Here is a 16,038-nt window from a genome sequence, read left to right on the forward strand (position 1 = left end):
AAGACAAGCAGGGCTCTTTACACTGAGGACAAGCATGGCTCTGTGCACTGAGGACAAGCAGGGCTCTGTGCACTAAGGACAAGCAGGGCTCTTCGCACTTAGGACAAGCAGGGCTCTGTACACTGAGGACAAGCAGGGCTCTGTAAATTGAGGAAAAGCAGGGCTCTGTACACTGAGGACAAACAGGGCTATGCGTACTTAGGACAAGCAGGGCTCTGTTTCACACCCCTTACTCCCGCAGCAGGATGATTGACATGCCAGGAGCCTGCACAGAGCCCTGATTGTCCCTCCCACATTTCCAATGTGTATCCCATATACCTATACTGTTATTATCTACATTATATAAGGCGCTTTTGCAAATTACATATAAAGAAGTATTTTTTAAGTATTGCTTTTTCATCTTATGTATGAATAATTTAGAAATGCATATCATTATGGGCACAACATTAGTACCAGAAATGAAAAAGATCTGGATTTGTAAATAGCAGTTTGTACACTTAAAGGGGATATCCAGGAATAGAAAAACAGAACTAATTTCTTTTTTTTTTAAACTGCTCCCTGTCTGTCTCCAGGTTGGGTGTTGTGCGGCAGCTCAGATCCATTGAAGTGAATACCACAAACAGCCTAGGGACATATGTGGAGCTGTTTTGTAAAATAAATAATAACCTCTTTAAGGAAAACATTGTATCAGTTTTAGGGGCTAATAGCATTATTGCAGCATGTGGGTCTAATGTGTCCCCTGCCCAATATTAGGCTCAGAAACACTGTATAGCACTGATAGACCCTGACTTATTTCACTGGGCACCCTTTCATTCTTTAATATCCCAATAATAGCAATAACAGCTTCTGACACTTCCAGTATATTGTTAGTAATTCTGGATCACAGTGGGTCCCAGGTGGATCATACCCCCTTTGACATTTATTAGACAACCCTTTAAAATAAAAAGAATGATCAGAAGGAAGCAAATACAATTGTAGCCAGTGGTACAGATGCTGCGTCTTGTTGCCGCAGCAAGTCAGCATGACTCCTTTACTGCTAGCCACATGCAGTTTGCATAGAGATGTTTACTGTAGATTGTGCCCTATCCAAGGAATGCATGCCACCAATATTTGTGCTAATATCTAAGACTAGTGCTTCCACTTTTTGATTCAGAAATCCTGTGCTTACAATGTCTAGGGGCAATCAATCCATATTTCAAGCACAGACTACCAGGCCCAGGGGAATGTTTTAACAACAAGCTGAGGATGCATAAAACATCCCTTGCTTACTGTCCATGCTTTCTTTTCGTGACGCCCTAAGCTAAAAGTGTAGTCTCGAATAAAGTTGTTCTTTTCTCCTTGCAAAGAACGCTATGCTAATAGCGTAGCACTTTGCGCCAACTATAAAGGTGCCAAAGGCTACCCCCACGATCTCCGTACAGCATCTGCATTCTATGCGGGGCTGCGCCTCCAGTCTCAAAAACCTCTTTGTTTCTGGGACTGGAGACACGACGTCACGCCACACCCCCTCGTGACATCATTCATGTCTCCAGTCCCGGAAACAGTCCTGGAAAAAGAGGTTTCCGAGACTGGAGACGCAGCAGGGGCTGCACGGAAATCGCGGGGGGTCCCAGCGGTAGGCCCCCTGCGATCAGACATCTTATCCCAAATACCCTTTTAACTGCTCCCCTGTATTTATTACTTTAGTTTTATACCTGTACTATGTTGTGAACAAGAACCATATTGGTCCGACACATGTAGGCGCTCTTGTGTTAGGCCACATATGTAAATTGTAGCCCGTTTTAATGGATCTAATAATTTTAAGTGCCAGACATCCCTTATATTTTTAGGCTCATCTTAATGTTTGGAAAGTAAGCATAGTGCAGTCTTCAGTTATATTTTTGTCACTAATGGAATCCCAAAAGAAAACTTTGGGGCTTTTTCACAAGTCAGTTGTATCCATCAATATTCGATGGGATCCTACTGAAATCATATCTGTCAAAACAAGATGCCATTACAGATGAAAGGCATAGCACCAATGTAAAATAAGAATGAAAGTGTCATTTGAATATGCACCAACATAGGTTAAAAGCTTGGAACAGTGGAGCTGAAGTTTTCAGTCTAAAAGTCTAAAAACAAAATATTCAATTCATTAAAAATATCTTTCTACACAAAACAAAGGGCCATTATGATTTATTCAGATTACCTGGATAGTTTTGCACTTGTTCTCTGCAACCATCTTCCATTGCAATTTGTTGTCAGCATTAATATCTCCTTTTACTTCAATGGAACAAGTTCCAGACTTCAGTAAAATGTCCACGTTGTAATTTGTCTGTTTGCCCACAGTGATGGACAGTTTGCTTTCCTCGCTGATTTCTTTTAACACGGGCAGGTTATGTCTGAATATAAATTCCGCTTTTAGCTTTGGCTGGCACTCAGTCCTCATTTGAAGCGTAGATGTGTTGCCATCTAATGTAAGGGCACAGAGCATCTCTGCTTCACAACCATTAATAACGGCAGAGCCATTAATCCGAGCCTGAGACAGGATATTGAGATCCTGTCAAAGCAAATGAAACCACAGAATATTAATCTCCATCACTCATAAAAATAAATGTGTTTGCTTTATTAATTGAATTAAGCTGCCAAAAACACAAGTAATGGGGAGGATTGGGATTAGCATACTGTAGTTAACTTCTATTTTGGCGCGCAGAATCGCTTTTCCAACTGGATGATATCATGGTTGAAGTGGGCGTGATCGGTCAGATAAATGAAATATTACCCCATTAATAATATAGATCAATGTTCATAGACAGGAAAACTGATTAAAAAGCTTTCCCAATTATTAGAAGGGGCAAAACCTGAGAGGGGACATTTTTAGACCAAGGTTGGATTCTCCTTCTATCGTTTTAACTTATTTTGAAGGATTTAAACTGTGTTATTTGTGATTGAAATTCAGTGTTCACCATAAGATTTACTTGGAGGGTAAAAATATAATATTTTATATAATATATTATATACACTTACAGTACCCAGGGCACAACTACCAGGGTAGTAGAAATAGCAGCTGCTATGGTACCTAACTACAAAGGGGGTCCATCCCTATAGAGGTAAGATGCAATTTAAAGATGGAAGAAGTTGTAAAAAACATAATGGGCCCCCATAGTTGTTTTCTGTGATCCTGCTGAGCGCATTATTGTACTGTGCTATATTGTAATATCATTGTATGCTTTTTTTTTGCTTCGGCTGTGAAGTCACTGTGTGCATTATTCTTGAACCCTGATAACACTGCATGAAATATCTTCATGCTGTGACATCACTGTGTGCATGATGCCTGTTTTGTGACATTGCAGTTTCATTGTTTCCACACTCTGACAACACTATTTGCAATATCCATGTTACTGTTCACTATTGTGAAATCACTGTGCATTGTCAATCGGAGCTACATGGATACCTGTTACTCCCCTAAAGGTGTCGTCACATATGTCCGGCTATCCGGCTCAGGCTAAATAAAGCCAGTCACATCTTTAAACACTGTTGTCTAACACCACCTACTGGTTGGCTTATTTATTGACTTAAAGGGGTACTCCGCTGCTCAGTGTTTAGAACAAACTGTTCCGAACACTGGAACCGGAGCTTGTGATGTCATTGCCCCACCCCCTCATCATGTCATGCCCTGTCCCCTCAATGCAAGTCTATGGGGTGGGGCGTGATGTCATGAGGGGCGGGGCTATGATGTCACACGCTCCCGGCTCCAGCATTCGGAACAGTTTGTTCCAAACTCTGAGCAGCGGAGTACCCCTTTAATTACTAATATTTTGTGAAAACTTTAGTTTCTCTAGTCATACCCCTTTCTGCTAGACCACAACCCTTTACTGGTTAACAATGCCTCTTGTTGAGAAAAGCACAAAATGTGGCTAAAACACCTCAGAAATGTGGGCCAATTTCTACCAATTAACTCTATGGTTATTTTAAGATGCCTGGGATATGAATGTAGTATGCACATAATCAGCACAGAGTTTTGACTTTTTATTTTATTTTAAAGTATTTCAATTCGTTTTTGAGTGTATTTTAAAAGGACTCAAACACCATCAGCCATCATGGAGTCCAAGAGGCTAACCTATTCTTGGTATCATAAGAAGGCTGTGCTCTACATGGTCTATTGTTCAGTCCTACAAGGATGGGGTTCACAAACAAATGTCATTCAAAGAAACCATAGTGAACAGTAATATGAAACAATCAAGTGGGCGGCTGTAAACTCTGCAGACCAAAAGAACCACCCTTGCACAATGATCTGGTTTGGTTTACATAGCATTCACTGTCTGGTAATGTTCTCACTGATCTTCGTAAACTCCCAAGTATTCTTAAGCGCAACACTACAAGATTTCTATTAATGAGTTTTGAAACTTTTGCCTTTTAGACATTAAAAAGAACAAATTTTGTAATTTTGCGTTATCTGAAATAAATATTTTTACATCAAGACTGAGGAAATGACAGCATAGCACATCATACAATATACAGGATGCAATAAGTATCACTCTCTTTCAACATTAACGTGGATAGTGTTTCTCATGTAGTCAGATGTTTTGTTGCTTTGGTTTTACATTAGAAATTGGAAATTTGCCCATTCTATTGAAGCTACATAAATAAAATATATAACCAGTGACTTAAGTTCAGATTCCATAAAATTGAGCTTGTCATTATGAAGGTGACAGCCGCAGGAAGAATTATGAGGAGCTTGTGACATCATAGCCCCGCCCCCTCAATGCAAGCCTATGGGAGGGGGCGTGATGGATGTCACGCCCCCTCCCATAGACTTGCATCGATGGAGCGGGGCGTGACGGCATGAGGGGGTGGGGCTATGATGTCACAAGCTCCCGGCGCAGGCTCCAGCATTTGGAGCAGTTTGTTCCAAATGCTGAGCAGCAAAAAGTAGAGGTAGGCTAATAATTGCAGAAGAAAAACTTAGTTTAACTTTCTTTACTGTAAACCTAAAAAACCTCAGGTTACAGTATGAGATCTATTAACATTAATATCCCATTTTCTAGGGTCTAGGGTCCCAGTAGGCTGAGCTATGGGGACGTATATGGAGGAATAATTTACTATGGCTTCGGTAGTCCCTGGGCCTTTCCCTTTCGGAAAAATAGTAATTCTGCTATAAAATAAAATTCTTTACAGCTCGACCCAAAATTTTGCTAGGGATGAAAAGAAAATAACTGAACCACAGCAGTCCTTCTATGTCAGCAGTGGGCACAAGGGCAACTAAAGCAGTTCTCCAGTGTAAAGACTCCAGAAAACAGCAACTCATAAGTCAGCTTCTTGAACAGTTCGAGCTACATTTTAATAGGTTAAGCGAAGTTAAAGACTTTATTACCTTCAACAATTTGCAGTCATTTTCTGCTTGTAATATCCATTCGGTCTTATTGTTAGATTTAATGTCTGCCTTTGCATTAATGATACAATTCCCCGAATGAAACAAGACCAAGCCACCAACAGATGACCCAGTCAATGTAGAAAGCTCAATATGGTTTGCAAATGGCAACCCAAGGGTGGTTAGGGAAGGTACAGAATGATTCACTGTTCCGTGTATGGTGTAAGGATCACATAGTGTTTTCAGCTGCATCTTGACATCCTTTCCTTCATAGTCAACCCTCATCGAGAGGCCAAAGTCACAGTGAGTTCTCTCTAAGGAGCCGCTCATAGTCAAGTTCTTTGGTAAATATAACTTCTGAAATAGAAGGAAAAATAATATCATACTATAGAACTATTAAATGGAGGTTTAACGAAAAATAAAGGCAATTAAATGTATCTCTATTACCTCTAGAAGGCTGCATGAATTTAGTAGTGAGCTTGTCCAGTTTAGACTTGATACTACGCTTCCATTGTTACCAGTTCGTACTTCACAAGTGGCTTTGAAGACACATTTTCCAGCTGTCACATCGAGCAATGCGGCATTTTTTCCCTGTCTGATAGCCACAATCCTCATCTTGCTGTCCTTGGCTATCCCAAGGCTTTGGAGTTGAGGTAGGGCATGTTTAAATCCTATCTCAATAGTGTTGTGCAGGCCCCATTCAGTGTTCATATTTAGGCGTGCAAATGTGTCACCTGAAGAGGCTAGTCCGAATATGTTGGTCTTGTAGCTGGTGGTCAAGAGTGAGCCATTGAATGTAGCTTTGACAGGAGCTGAAATCTTAACAAACATGATGTTATTACATTAGGTTACTAAATATTATTCTATAAAGTCATAAAAACAAGAGACATCAATCTAATCATTTTGGTGTTAAAGGGAAAGGGACAGCACAATCACCCACACTAATCTTAATATACAGGTACATAGTGTGAGTGATCCTCTTTACAATGCTTTTTATCCAGTTCAAATATGTTCAGCTATTCTTGAAATATCGTCCTCTTTGCTAATATGCTCATTTTCATTTCTGCCCAATGGAGGTGGGCTCCTGCGCTTTCAGCCAGCTGTTTTCCGTCCCCTAGGTCCCGCTCTTTCCTTCCCCATCCGGCTGCCCATATCAGACGTTATACGCTTTTAAAAAAACTGCCTTTAGGGAAGAATGAACCACTAAAGGGGCATTGTATGGACACCATATATCAGCACACAGGCAAAACTGTCATACTTTTGTGGATAGCATTATAAGCATTTACAACTATGATCAGATATGCATCACACACACAGTAAGGAAGTTAGAATTGTTTTTAACATCTATGAGCTACTATTTGGCCAATACTGTATTACTTTAGTTTATGGATGATTTCCATCAGATTACCTATATCAGATTACTAACCGTTCAAGGCAGAAAGGCATATATATATATATATATATATATATAGTAGCTCAAGATGTGTAATCATCTATGATGCATAGGTTAATATAATTGTAATTGAACCAGAATACTACCTGAACATTTCATCAACATATCATATACTACGCTCATACTGTATGTCAAAGATGATATTCATATGTTCCTACTAGTGTTGAGCGGCATAGGCCATATTCGAATTCGCGAATATTCGCGAATATATGGACGAATATTCGCCATACATTCGCGAATATTCGCATATGCGTTATATTCTCGTTTTATTTTCGCATATGCGAATATTCACGTATGCGAAAATTAGCATATGTGAATATTAGCAAATACAAAATTAGTACGCGCGAAGATTCGCATATGCGAAAATTAGCATATGCTAATTTTCGCATATGCGAATTTTCGTGCGCCAGTCTCACACAGTAGTATTACAGCCTTCTTTACACCACACAAGCTGGAAGCAGAGAGGGGTGATCACTGTGATGTGTACTGTGAAGAAAAAAAAACAAAAAAAAAACCAATATTCGTAATTACGAATATATAGCGCTATATTCGCGAAATTCGCGAATTCGCGAATATGCGATATTCGCGAATAATATTCGAATTGCGAATATTCGCGAGCAACACTAGTTCCTACTGCTTAACTTTGGTTGATTATACAGTATCTCACATAAGTGATCCACCCCTCACATTTTTTTTATGCCTTCCAGCCATTGCCTTCCGTCTTGAGGGAAGTTGGGGTTGGAAATTCCCTTAAAGGGGTACTCCGCTGCTCAGCGTTTGGAGCAAACTGTTCCGAACGCTGGAGTCTGTGCCGGGAGCTTGTGACGTCACAACCCGCCCCCTCAATGCAAGTCCATGGGAGTTGTCATGCCCCTCCCATAGACTTGCATTGTGGGGGCGGGGTGTGACATCATGAGGGGGTGGGGCTATGACGTCACAAGCTCCCGGCGCCGACTCCAGCGTTCAGAACAGTTTGTTCCAAACGCTGAGCAGTGGAGTTTCCCTTTAAGTATCTTAAAAATAACAGTTAAGATCACAAATATCTTGCTTTAATAGCTTCAAATGGAGTTTTATTTCAATCATTGTGATGAACAAGATAATATGAGTATACATTATACAGAATGTCACATAAGTGAGTACACCCCTCACATTTTTGTAAATATTTTATTATATCTTTTCATGTGACAACACTGAAGAAATGACCCTCTGCTACAATGTAAAGTAGTGAGTGCGCAGCCTGTATAAAAGTATTTAATGTTGTGTCTCCTCATCACACAGCTATTAATGTCTAAACCTTTCCAACAAAAGTGAGTACAAATTGGGCCAAAAGTGTCAATATTTTGTGTGGCCACCATCATTTTCCAGCACTGCCTTGGTGGACCATGGTGCGGCCTGTTCTGAATGCAACCTATTCTATGAAACCGCTGTATGGTTTTGCCCACTTTGCTGCAGCTCGGTTTCATGTTCTAGGCCAGCTATATGTAGAGCCTTGTAGAGTCCTTCATTCAGATCCTCAGAGTTTGTCAGGAGATGCCAGTGAACAGTATTAGAGAGTGTGAGAGTGATAACACCAAATGTAAGATACCTGCTCCAAATTCACACTGTTGAGTTATTTTGAGGGGACACAACATTTAACACTGTTAGACAGGCTGTGCACTCCCTACTTTACATTGTAACAGAGGGTCATTTCTTCAGTGTTGTCACATGAAGAGATATAATAAAATATTTACAAAAATGTGAGAGATGGACTCACCTATGTAAAATACTGTTCATCACAAGAGTTTTTAGTATGCAGGTTGGCTGCCTGTATCTTGCTGGCCACTTTACAGTAAAATTCCATAATATTAAATTAAAAGTATGGCCTATAAATCAGTATGTTTTTCTACAGTACTCATATACAGTATATACAATACTATTTGGATAGACGTTCTAAAAACCTTTGATATTTTAAAGTACATTGTTACCTCTATGACTTTTCGTATAAGCTCCCCATGACAATGTCCATAAAATAAATTGGAAGTGAATTCCCCATTGCAAATGGCCTACAAGATGAGAATTACAATGCATTACACATTTATCTGCAGCCTAAGCAAAATGTAAAACACAGATAGAAATATCACACTATGATAATATTAACACGTTAAGTAATTCAAGTAAAGGATTGAGATAAGCATATTTATGAACATCTGATAATATTTATTGAGAAAATAGAGAAAAAAATCACAGCAAATCAGCAACTTTGCATAGTAATGTATACAAATAATATGATTAGAGATGAACGACTCTTTTTGGGTTCAATTTGTTGAACTATTTAGATTCTGATTTAAGAGTGTCAGAACAGAAGTAGGAAGTCACCTCAGAGTGACGGAACGCGTGGGGTTATAGCCCCCTGTGTTCATTTGTGTATCTGCTCCTCTGTCTGTGGTTCGCCTCACCAATATTGTTTATTGATTAATTGTGTTATTTAGGCAGCGGTATATATACTTTTTTCACATTTATTTGTCATTTATCATTTGTTTAAGTATATATTGTTGGAGCATTAATACATTATTATTGTATACATCTGCAGGGCAGGGTAGGGGTGAGGGGGTTCATGGCCCCTCCCCCAGTTGTTGCGCTGAGCTCATTCCTGAGCTCTTTTAAATGATTTTATAGGTTATGCGTTCTTTTGTACTACATGTGGTTAACATAATGAATATGTGAATTATTTATAAAATTATCTGGGTGTGCACTTTATACAGTAGAATCTTTTTTCTTGTTATCAGAACAGAAGCAGGAACTTACGTCAAAGGTAGGAATTCTTGCACCTGTACAGTAGACTGAGTGGCTGTGTACATTTCCTAGTCCATGTGCTCAGCACCTAGCCCAGCAAATGTAGTGAGCAGTGGTGCATACAGCATTGATGCTTATCTTCAGACCACCAGGAGCAGGACTCCTTCCTTTGACAGTAGTCCCTGCTCCTGTATATCTTTTCCATGGCCTACTTTGCCAGTGTCGTAGGAAATCATGGACATCTGAGGGATTAGCCCATATCAAATATCAACAGTTGAGGATTACAAAAAATATAAATTTATGGGGAAATTTGGAACAAAGTGAATTTGTTCCTAAATATGATACACTCATTGGGGGACAGTTATCATTATATATACACCGTTTTCACAATCTACAGTGTGCCATTTTTTGCGTGGTTTTATTTGCGTAATTTTTGATAGAACTTTACAAGTGGAATTTAAAATCACGGTGTACAGTAGAGCTGATTATGTGGTGGACATGGATTTATCAACTGCGTCTTTTCTCTTTACACGCACAAATTTTGCACAAGTCCTGATTAAATATGCACCATCAAGGAGGACACTTAAAATGTTATAAGAATAAGTCCAGCAAGTCCAGCAATATGTAATACATATTTAGATTAGACTCTGATCTGTACAGACTGTAGATTAGTAGAACTGTGTACAATTCAAACTCTGGCTATTCTTGATGAGTGGAGGAGACTGTACCTGTGTAGAGTGTAACCATGGTGACCATACAGCTAAGAATACCACTGGGAGGGAGAAGGAGGTATGGCTATTAGGTCTATGTATATGTGTGATCATGTGTATGCAGCAGAGCTGAGTGTGTGATTGTGTAAATGCAGCAGAGCTGAGTGTGTGATTGTGTAAATGCAGCAGAGTTGAGTGTGTGATTGTGTATATGCAGCAGAGCTGAGTGTGCGATTGTGTATATGCAGAAGAGCTGAGTGTGTGATTGTGTTAATGCAGCAGAGCTGAGTGTGTGATTGTGTAAATGCAGCAGAGTTGAGTGTTTGATTGTGTATATGCAGAAGAGCTGAGTGTGTGACTGTGTATGCAGCAAAGCTGAGTGTGGGATTGTGTAAATGCAGCAGAGCTGAGTATGTGATTGTGTCAATGCAGCAGTGTTGAGTGTGTGATTATGTATATGCAGCAGAGCTGAGTGTGTAATTGTGTAAATGCAGCAGAGCTGAGTGTGTGATTGTGTATATGCAGCAGAGCTGAGAGTGGGATTGTGTATATGCAGCAGAGCTAAGTGTGTAATTGTGTAAATGCAGCAGAGCTGAGTGTGTAATTGTGTATATGCAACAGAGCTGAGAGTGGGATTGTGTATATGCAGCAGAGCTGAGTGTGGGATTGTGTATATGAAGCAGAGCTGAGTGTGGGATTGTGTATATGAAGTAGAGCTGAGTGTGTGATTGTGTATGCAGCAGAGCTGAGTGTGTGATTGTGTGTGCAGCAGAGCTGTGTGTGTGATTGTGTGTATGCAGCAGAGCTGAGTGTGTGATTGTGTGTATGCAGTAGAGCTGAGTGAGTGATCATGTGTATGCAGCAGGGCTGAGTGTGTGATTGTGTATATGCAGCAGAGCTGAGTATGTGATTGTGTGTATGCAGCAGAGCTGAGTGTGTGATTATGTATATGCAGCAGAGCTGAGTGTGTGGTTGTGTGTATGCAGCAGAGCTGAGTGAGTGATCATGTGTATGCAGCAGGGCTGAGTGTGTGATTGTGTATATGTAGCAGAGCTGAGTGTGGGATTGTGTATATGCAGCAAAGCTGAGTGTGTGATTATGTATATGCAGCAAAGCTGAGTGTGTGATTGTGTATATGCAGCAGAGCTATGTGTGTGATTGTGTATACTTTGTTAGGCCGTCACTAGCATAGGTAGAAGATGGGATATGGTTGGGCTTGAAGGTATACAGGTTCCATATGGCATGCAGCAACACATTTGCCCACAGATGTTGCAGCTGGGCCTTTAGGATTTCCAGAGGGAATGGGACTCCAGCACTCCAAAATATAAAAACTTAGATTTTTTTTTTTTGGATTAACCCCTTCCCGCTATTGGACATATGCATACGTCCAGGCGAACTACACGTTCGCGCAAATGGACGTATGCATACGTCCAGGCGATCTCCTCCTCTGCTGCGGGCAGCGCAGGAGATCGCCGGCTGTCAATCACAGCCGGGGTCCCACCGCAGCTGCCGGGGCCGTGATCGCGCCGGTCACGGCAGCATTAACCCCATAGATGCCGTGATCAGCGCTCTCCTCCTGCCCCCTAACGGCAGCGCCGCGATAAAATAAGGGGGATCGGGGGTGTCCAAGACACCCTTGATCCCCGTGAAGAGATAGGAGTGAGGTGGCAGGGGTGCCACCCCCTCCTATCCCTGCTATTGATCGGCGGAACGACCGGGGCGGGGGGGTTAAAGTTCGGTTCTCCCCTTTATGCCCACCCATCGGTGTCCGGGCACAGTGGGGGGAACCGTGTAGTAGCGGCGGCGGTCACTTACCCGGCGGCGGAACTCCAGATGACAGTGGCGGCTGTGATCATGGCGGCGGTGGAGGTGAGTATGGCGGCGGCATGTTCGGGAGTCTGTTGCCTAGCAACATCTGCAGGACGACAGTTTGTAGAGTGGTCTCTAAACTGTGGCCCTCCAGATGTTGCAAAACTACAACTCCCACCATGCCTTGACAGCTGTTTGCTGTGTTGGCATGCTGGGATTTGTAGTTTTGCAAGATGGGGTTCAGGCTAGAGATCACTGACAGTGGTCTCTAAACTGTAGCCCTCCAGATGTTACAAAACTACAACTCCCAGCATGCCCAGACAGCAGTTTGCTGTCTTAGCATTCTGAGATTTGTAGTTTTGCAACATCTGGAGGGCTACAGTTTAGGGACCACTGTCAGTGATCTCCAGCCTGAACCCCTCTAAATCTTGCAAAACTACAACTCCCAGCATTCAGGAACAGCAAAAGGCTGTCTCGGCATGCTGGGAGTTGTACTTGCGTGCCTCCAGCTGTTGCATAACTACATCTCCCAGCATTCCCTTTGGCAATCAGTACATGCTGAGAGTTGTAGTTCTGCAACAGCTGGAGGCACACTGTTTGGGAAATACCGAGTTAGGTAATAGGTTCTATTACCTAACTCAGTATTTTCCAACCAGTGTGCCTCCAACTGTTGCAAAACTACAACTCCCAGCATGCACGTTCTGTCAGTGCATGCTGGGAGTTGTAGTTTTGCCCCCCCCCCCCTCCCATGTGAATGTACAGGTTACATTCACACTGGCGGTGGATTACAGTGAGTTCCCCGCTTCATGCTTGAGCTGCGGCAAATTTTCCGCCACAGCTCAAACTCCTAGCGGGAGACTCAGTGTAATCCGCCACCAGTGTGAATGTAGCCTAAAAACACTACACTACACTAACACAAAATAAAGAGTAAAACACTACATATACACATACACTGCCCCCCCCCCCACCAATAAAAATGAAAAACGTATCCTACGGCAGTGTTTCTAAAATGGAGCCTCCAGCTGTTGCAAAACAAAAACTCCCAGAATTTTTGAACAGCCATTGACTGTCCAAGCATGCTGGGAGTTTTGCAACAGCTGGAGGCACCCTGTTTGGGAATCACTGGCTTACAATACCCCTATATCCACCCCTATGCAAATCCCTAATTTAGGCCTCAAATGCATATGGCGCTCTCACTTTGGAGCCCTGTCGTATTTCAAGGCAACAGTTTAGGGTCACATATGGGGTATCGCCGTACTCGGGAGAAATTGCCTAACAAATTTTGGGGGGCTTTTTCTCCTTTTACCCCTTATGAAAAGGTAAAGTTGGGGTCTACACCAGCATGTTAGTGTCAAAAAAAAATTTTTGTACACTAACATACTGGTGTTGCCCCATACTTTTAAATTTCATAAGCGGTAAAAGAAAAAAAGCCCCCAAAATTTGTAACACAATTTCTCCTGAGTACGGAAATACCCCATATGTGGGCGCAAAGTGCTCTGTGGGCGCACAACAGGGCTCAGAAGGGCTTCCTAAATGTGGCATGCCCCCAGAGCAAAATTTGCTTCCAAAAACTCAAATGTGACTCCTTCTCTTCTGAGACCTGTAGTGCGCCAGCAGAGCACTTTTCATCCCCATATGGGGTGTTTTCTGAATCGGGAGAAATTGGGCTTCAAATAATTTTTTTTCTGCTATTACCTTTTTTTAAAATGTACAATTTTAGCTAAACCAAGCGTTTTTGGTAAAAAAAAATATTTTTTACATATGCAAAAGTCGTGAAACACCTGTGGGGTGTTAAGGTTCACTTTATCCCTTGCTACATTCCTCAAGGGGTCTAGTTTCCAAAATGGTATGCCATGTGATTTTTTTTTGCTGTCCTGGCACCATAGGGGCTTCCTAAATGCGACATGCCCCCCGAGCAAAATTTGCTCTCAAAAAGCCAAATATGACTCATTCTCTTCTGAGCATTGTAGTTCACCTGTAGTGCACTTCAGGTCAACTTATGGGGTACCTCCATACTCAGAAGAGAAGGGGTTACACATTATGGGGGTATTTTCTGCTATTAACCCTTGCAAAAATGTGAAATTTGGGGGAAAACACACATTTTTGTGAAATTTTTTTTTTTTTTTTTACATATGCAAAAGTCGTGAAACACCTGTGGGGTATTAAGGCTCACTTAATTCCTTGTTACGTTCCTCAAGGGGTCTAGTTTCCAAAATGGTATGCCATGTGTTTTTTCTTTTTTTTTTTTTTGCTGTTTTGGCACCATAGGGGCTTCCTAAATGCAACATGCCCCCCAAAAACCATTTCAGAAAAACGTACTCTCCAAAATCCCCTTGTCGCTCCTTCGCTTCTGAGCCCTCTACTGCGCCCGCCGAACAATTTACATAGACATATGAGGTATGTGCTTACTCGAGAGAAATTGGGCTACAAACTCAAGTATAAATTTTATCCTTTTACCCCTTGTAAAAATTCAAAAATTGGGTCTACAAGAACATGCAAGTGTAAAAAAAATGGAGATTTTGAATTTTCTCCTTCACTTTGCTGCTTTTCCTGTGAAACACCTAAAGGGTTAAAACACTTACTGAATGTCATTTTGAATACTTTGGGGGGTGCAGTTTTTATAATGGGGTCATTTATGGGGTATTTCTAATATGAAGACCCTTCAAATCCACTTCAAACCTGAACTGGTCCATGAAAAATAGCGAGTTTGAAAATTTTGTGAAAATTTTTAAAATTACTGCTGAACTTTGAAGCCCTCTGGTGTCTTCCAAAAGTAAAAACACATCAATTTTATGATGCAATCATAAAGTAGACATATTGTATATGTGAATCCCCCCCAAAAATTTTTTGGAATATCCATTTTCCTTACAAGCAGAGAGCTTCAAAGTTAGAAAAATGCTAAATGTTCAATTTTTTCATCAAATTTTGGGATTTTTCACCAAGAAAGAATGCAAGTTACCACAAAAATTTACCACTATGTTAAAGTAGAATATGTCACAAAAAAAAACAATCTCAGAATCAGATTGATAAGTAAAAGCATTCCAGAGTTATTAATGTTTAAAGTGACAGTGGTCAGATGTGCAAAAAAGGACTGCGTCCTAGAGCTGAAAATGGGATGCGTCCTTAAGGGGTTAATAAAGCTTAAGAGGGTGTAAAAATACATGAAAACAGAATGTAAAGGGTCCTCCCAAAACCCGTTGTTTTCTGCTGTTTTCATGTATCTTTACACCCTTTGATTTATTTTATTAAAATGGATTTAAAAAGTTTTATTTATTTTGGACTGATGGTTGGAGTGCTGGGATCCCATTCCATTTGTGGAAATCCTTCCCTTAGCATCCACAATGTATTCGGCAGCAATGCTCTGTGCACCTGATCAGTCTGGACTTTGGGAGACAACAGGTAGGGGTAAGCGGAAATTTTTATTTATTTTTCTACTAATGTTTGTAGGTTGTTGAAGCTGGTTCCATAAATGCTTTATTGGTGATAAATCTGGTGACCAGTTAATTATAGCAGAGACATTCCTGGGAATGCATTGCTGTGTTTAGGCAAGCATTATCTGGCAGAAAAAAGGCCAGTTGGAAGCCCTGCCATGAGAGGCAACACATCTGGCCAGTTGGGGCAGTGTGTTACACCACAGCAAAAGCAGGATTGGAGACGTCACTATGAGGTGTCCCTACTCAAACCTAACCATTGTCAAAACCCAAACAGAATTTGGATTTGTTGCTAAAGATGATACCATTTCAGTCCAAAGCAGTCCAGGAAAGGTCTTAGCAGAGCCAAGGGTGTTTAATAGATAAAACCTGTGTCTGGATGGTGAACAAGGAAACTGTGGGAGAAACATTATTTTTTGTCAATGTGTATTTCAGGGTAACAATTACTTTAATATAATATATTGTTCCTAATGTGATTAATTAGCCAAGCTATATACTATCTATTTTGTTAGTCAG

The 16,038-nt window shown here is 41.0% G+C and overlaps 1 protein-coding gene across 5 annotated transcripts in view; it reads right to left on the reverse strand.

The window, feature by feature from the left end:
- The window catches only part of LOC130283871 (uncharacterized), a 417,906-nt gene that overhangs the window by 172,171 nt on the left and 229,697 nt on the right, over nt 1-16,038 (reverse strand). For all 5 annotated transcript variants that reach the window (XM_056533499.1, XM_056533498.1, XM_056533496.1 and 2 more), the window contains 4 exons: nt 8,765-8,842; nt 5,795-6,166; nt 5,351-5,704; nt 2,186-2,536 (listed from right to left, as the gene is read on the reverse strand). In XM_056533499.1, coding sequence (XP_056389474.1) covers nt 2,186-2,536; nt 5,351-5,704; nt 5,795-6,166; nt 8,765-8,842 — 1,155 coding nt within the window. The remainder of the gene's footprint in view (nt 1-2,185; nt 2,537-5,350; nt 5,705-5,794; nt 6,167-8,764; nt 8,843-16,038) is intronic.

This window comes from Hyla sarda, chromosome 8 (genome assembly GCF_029499605.1).
Source record: "Hyla sarda isolate aHylSar1 chromosome 8, aHylSar1.hap1, whole genome shotgun sequence".
NCBI classification, from domain to species: Eukaryota; Metazoa; Chordata; class Amphibia; order Anura; family Hylidae; genus Hyla; species Hyla sarda.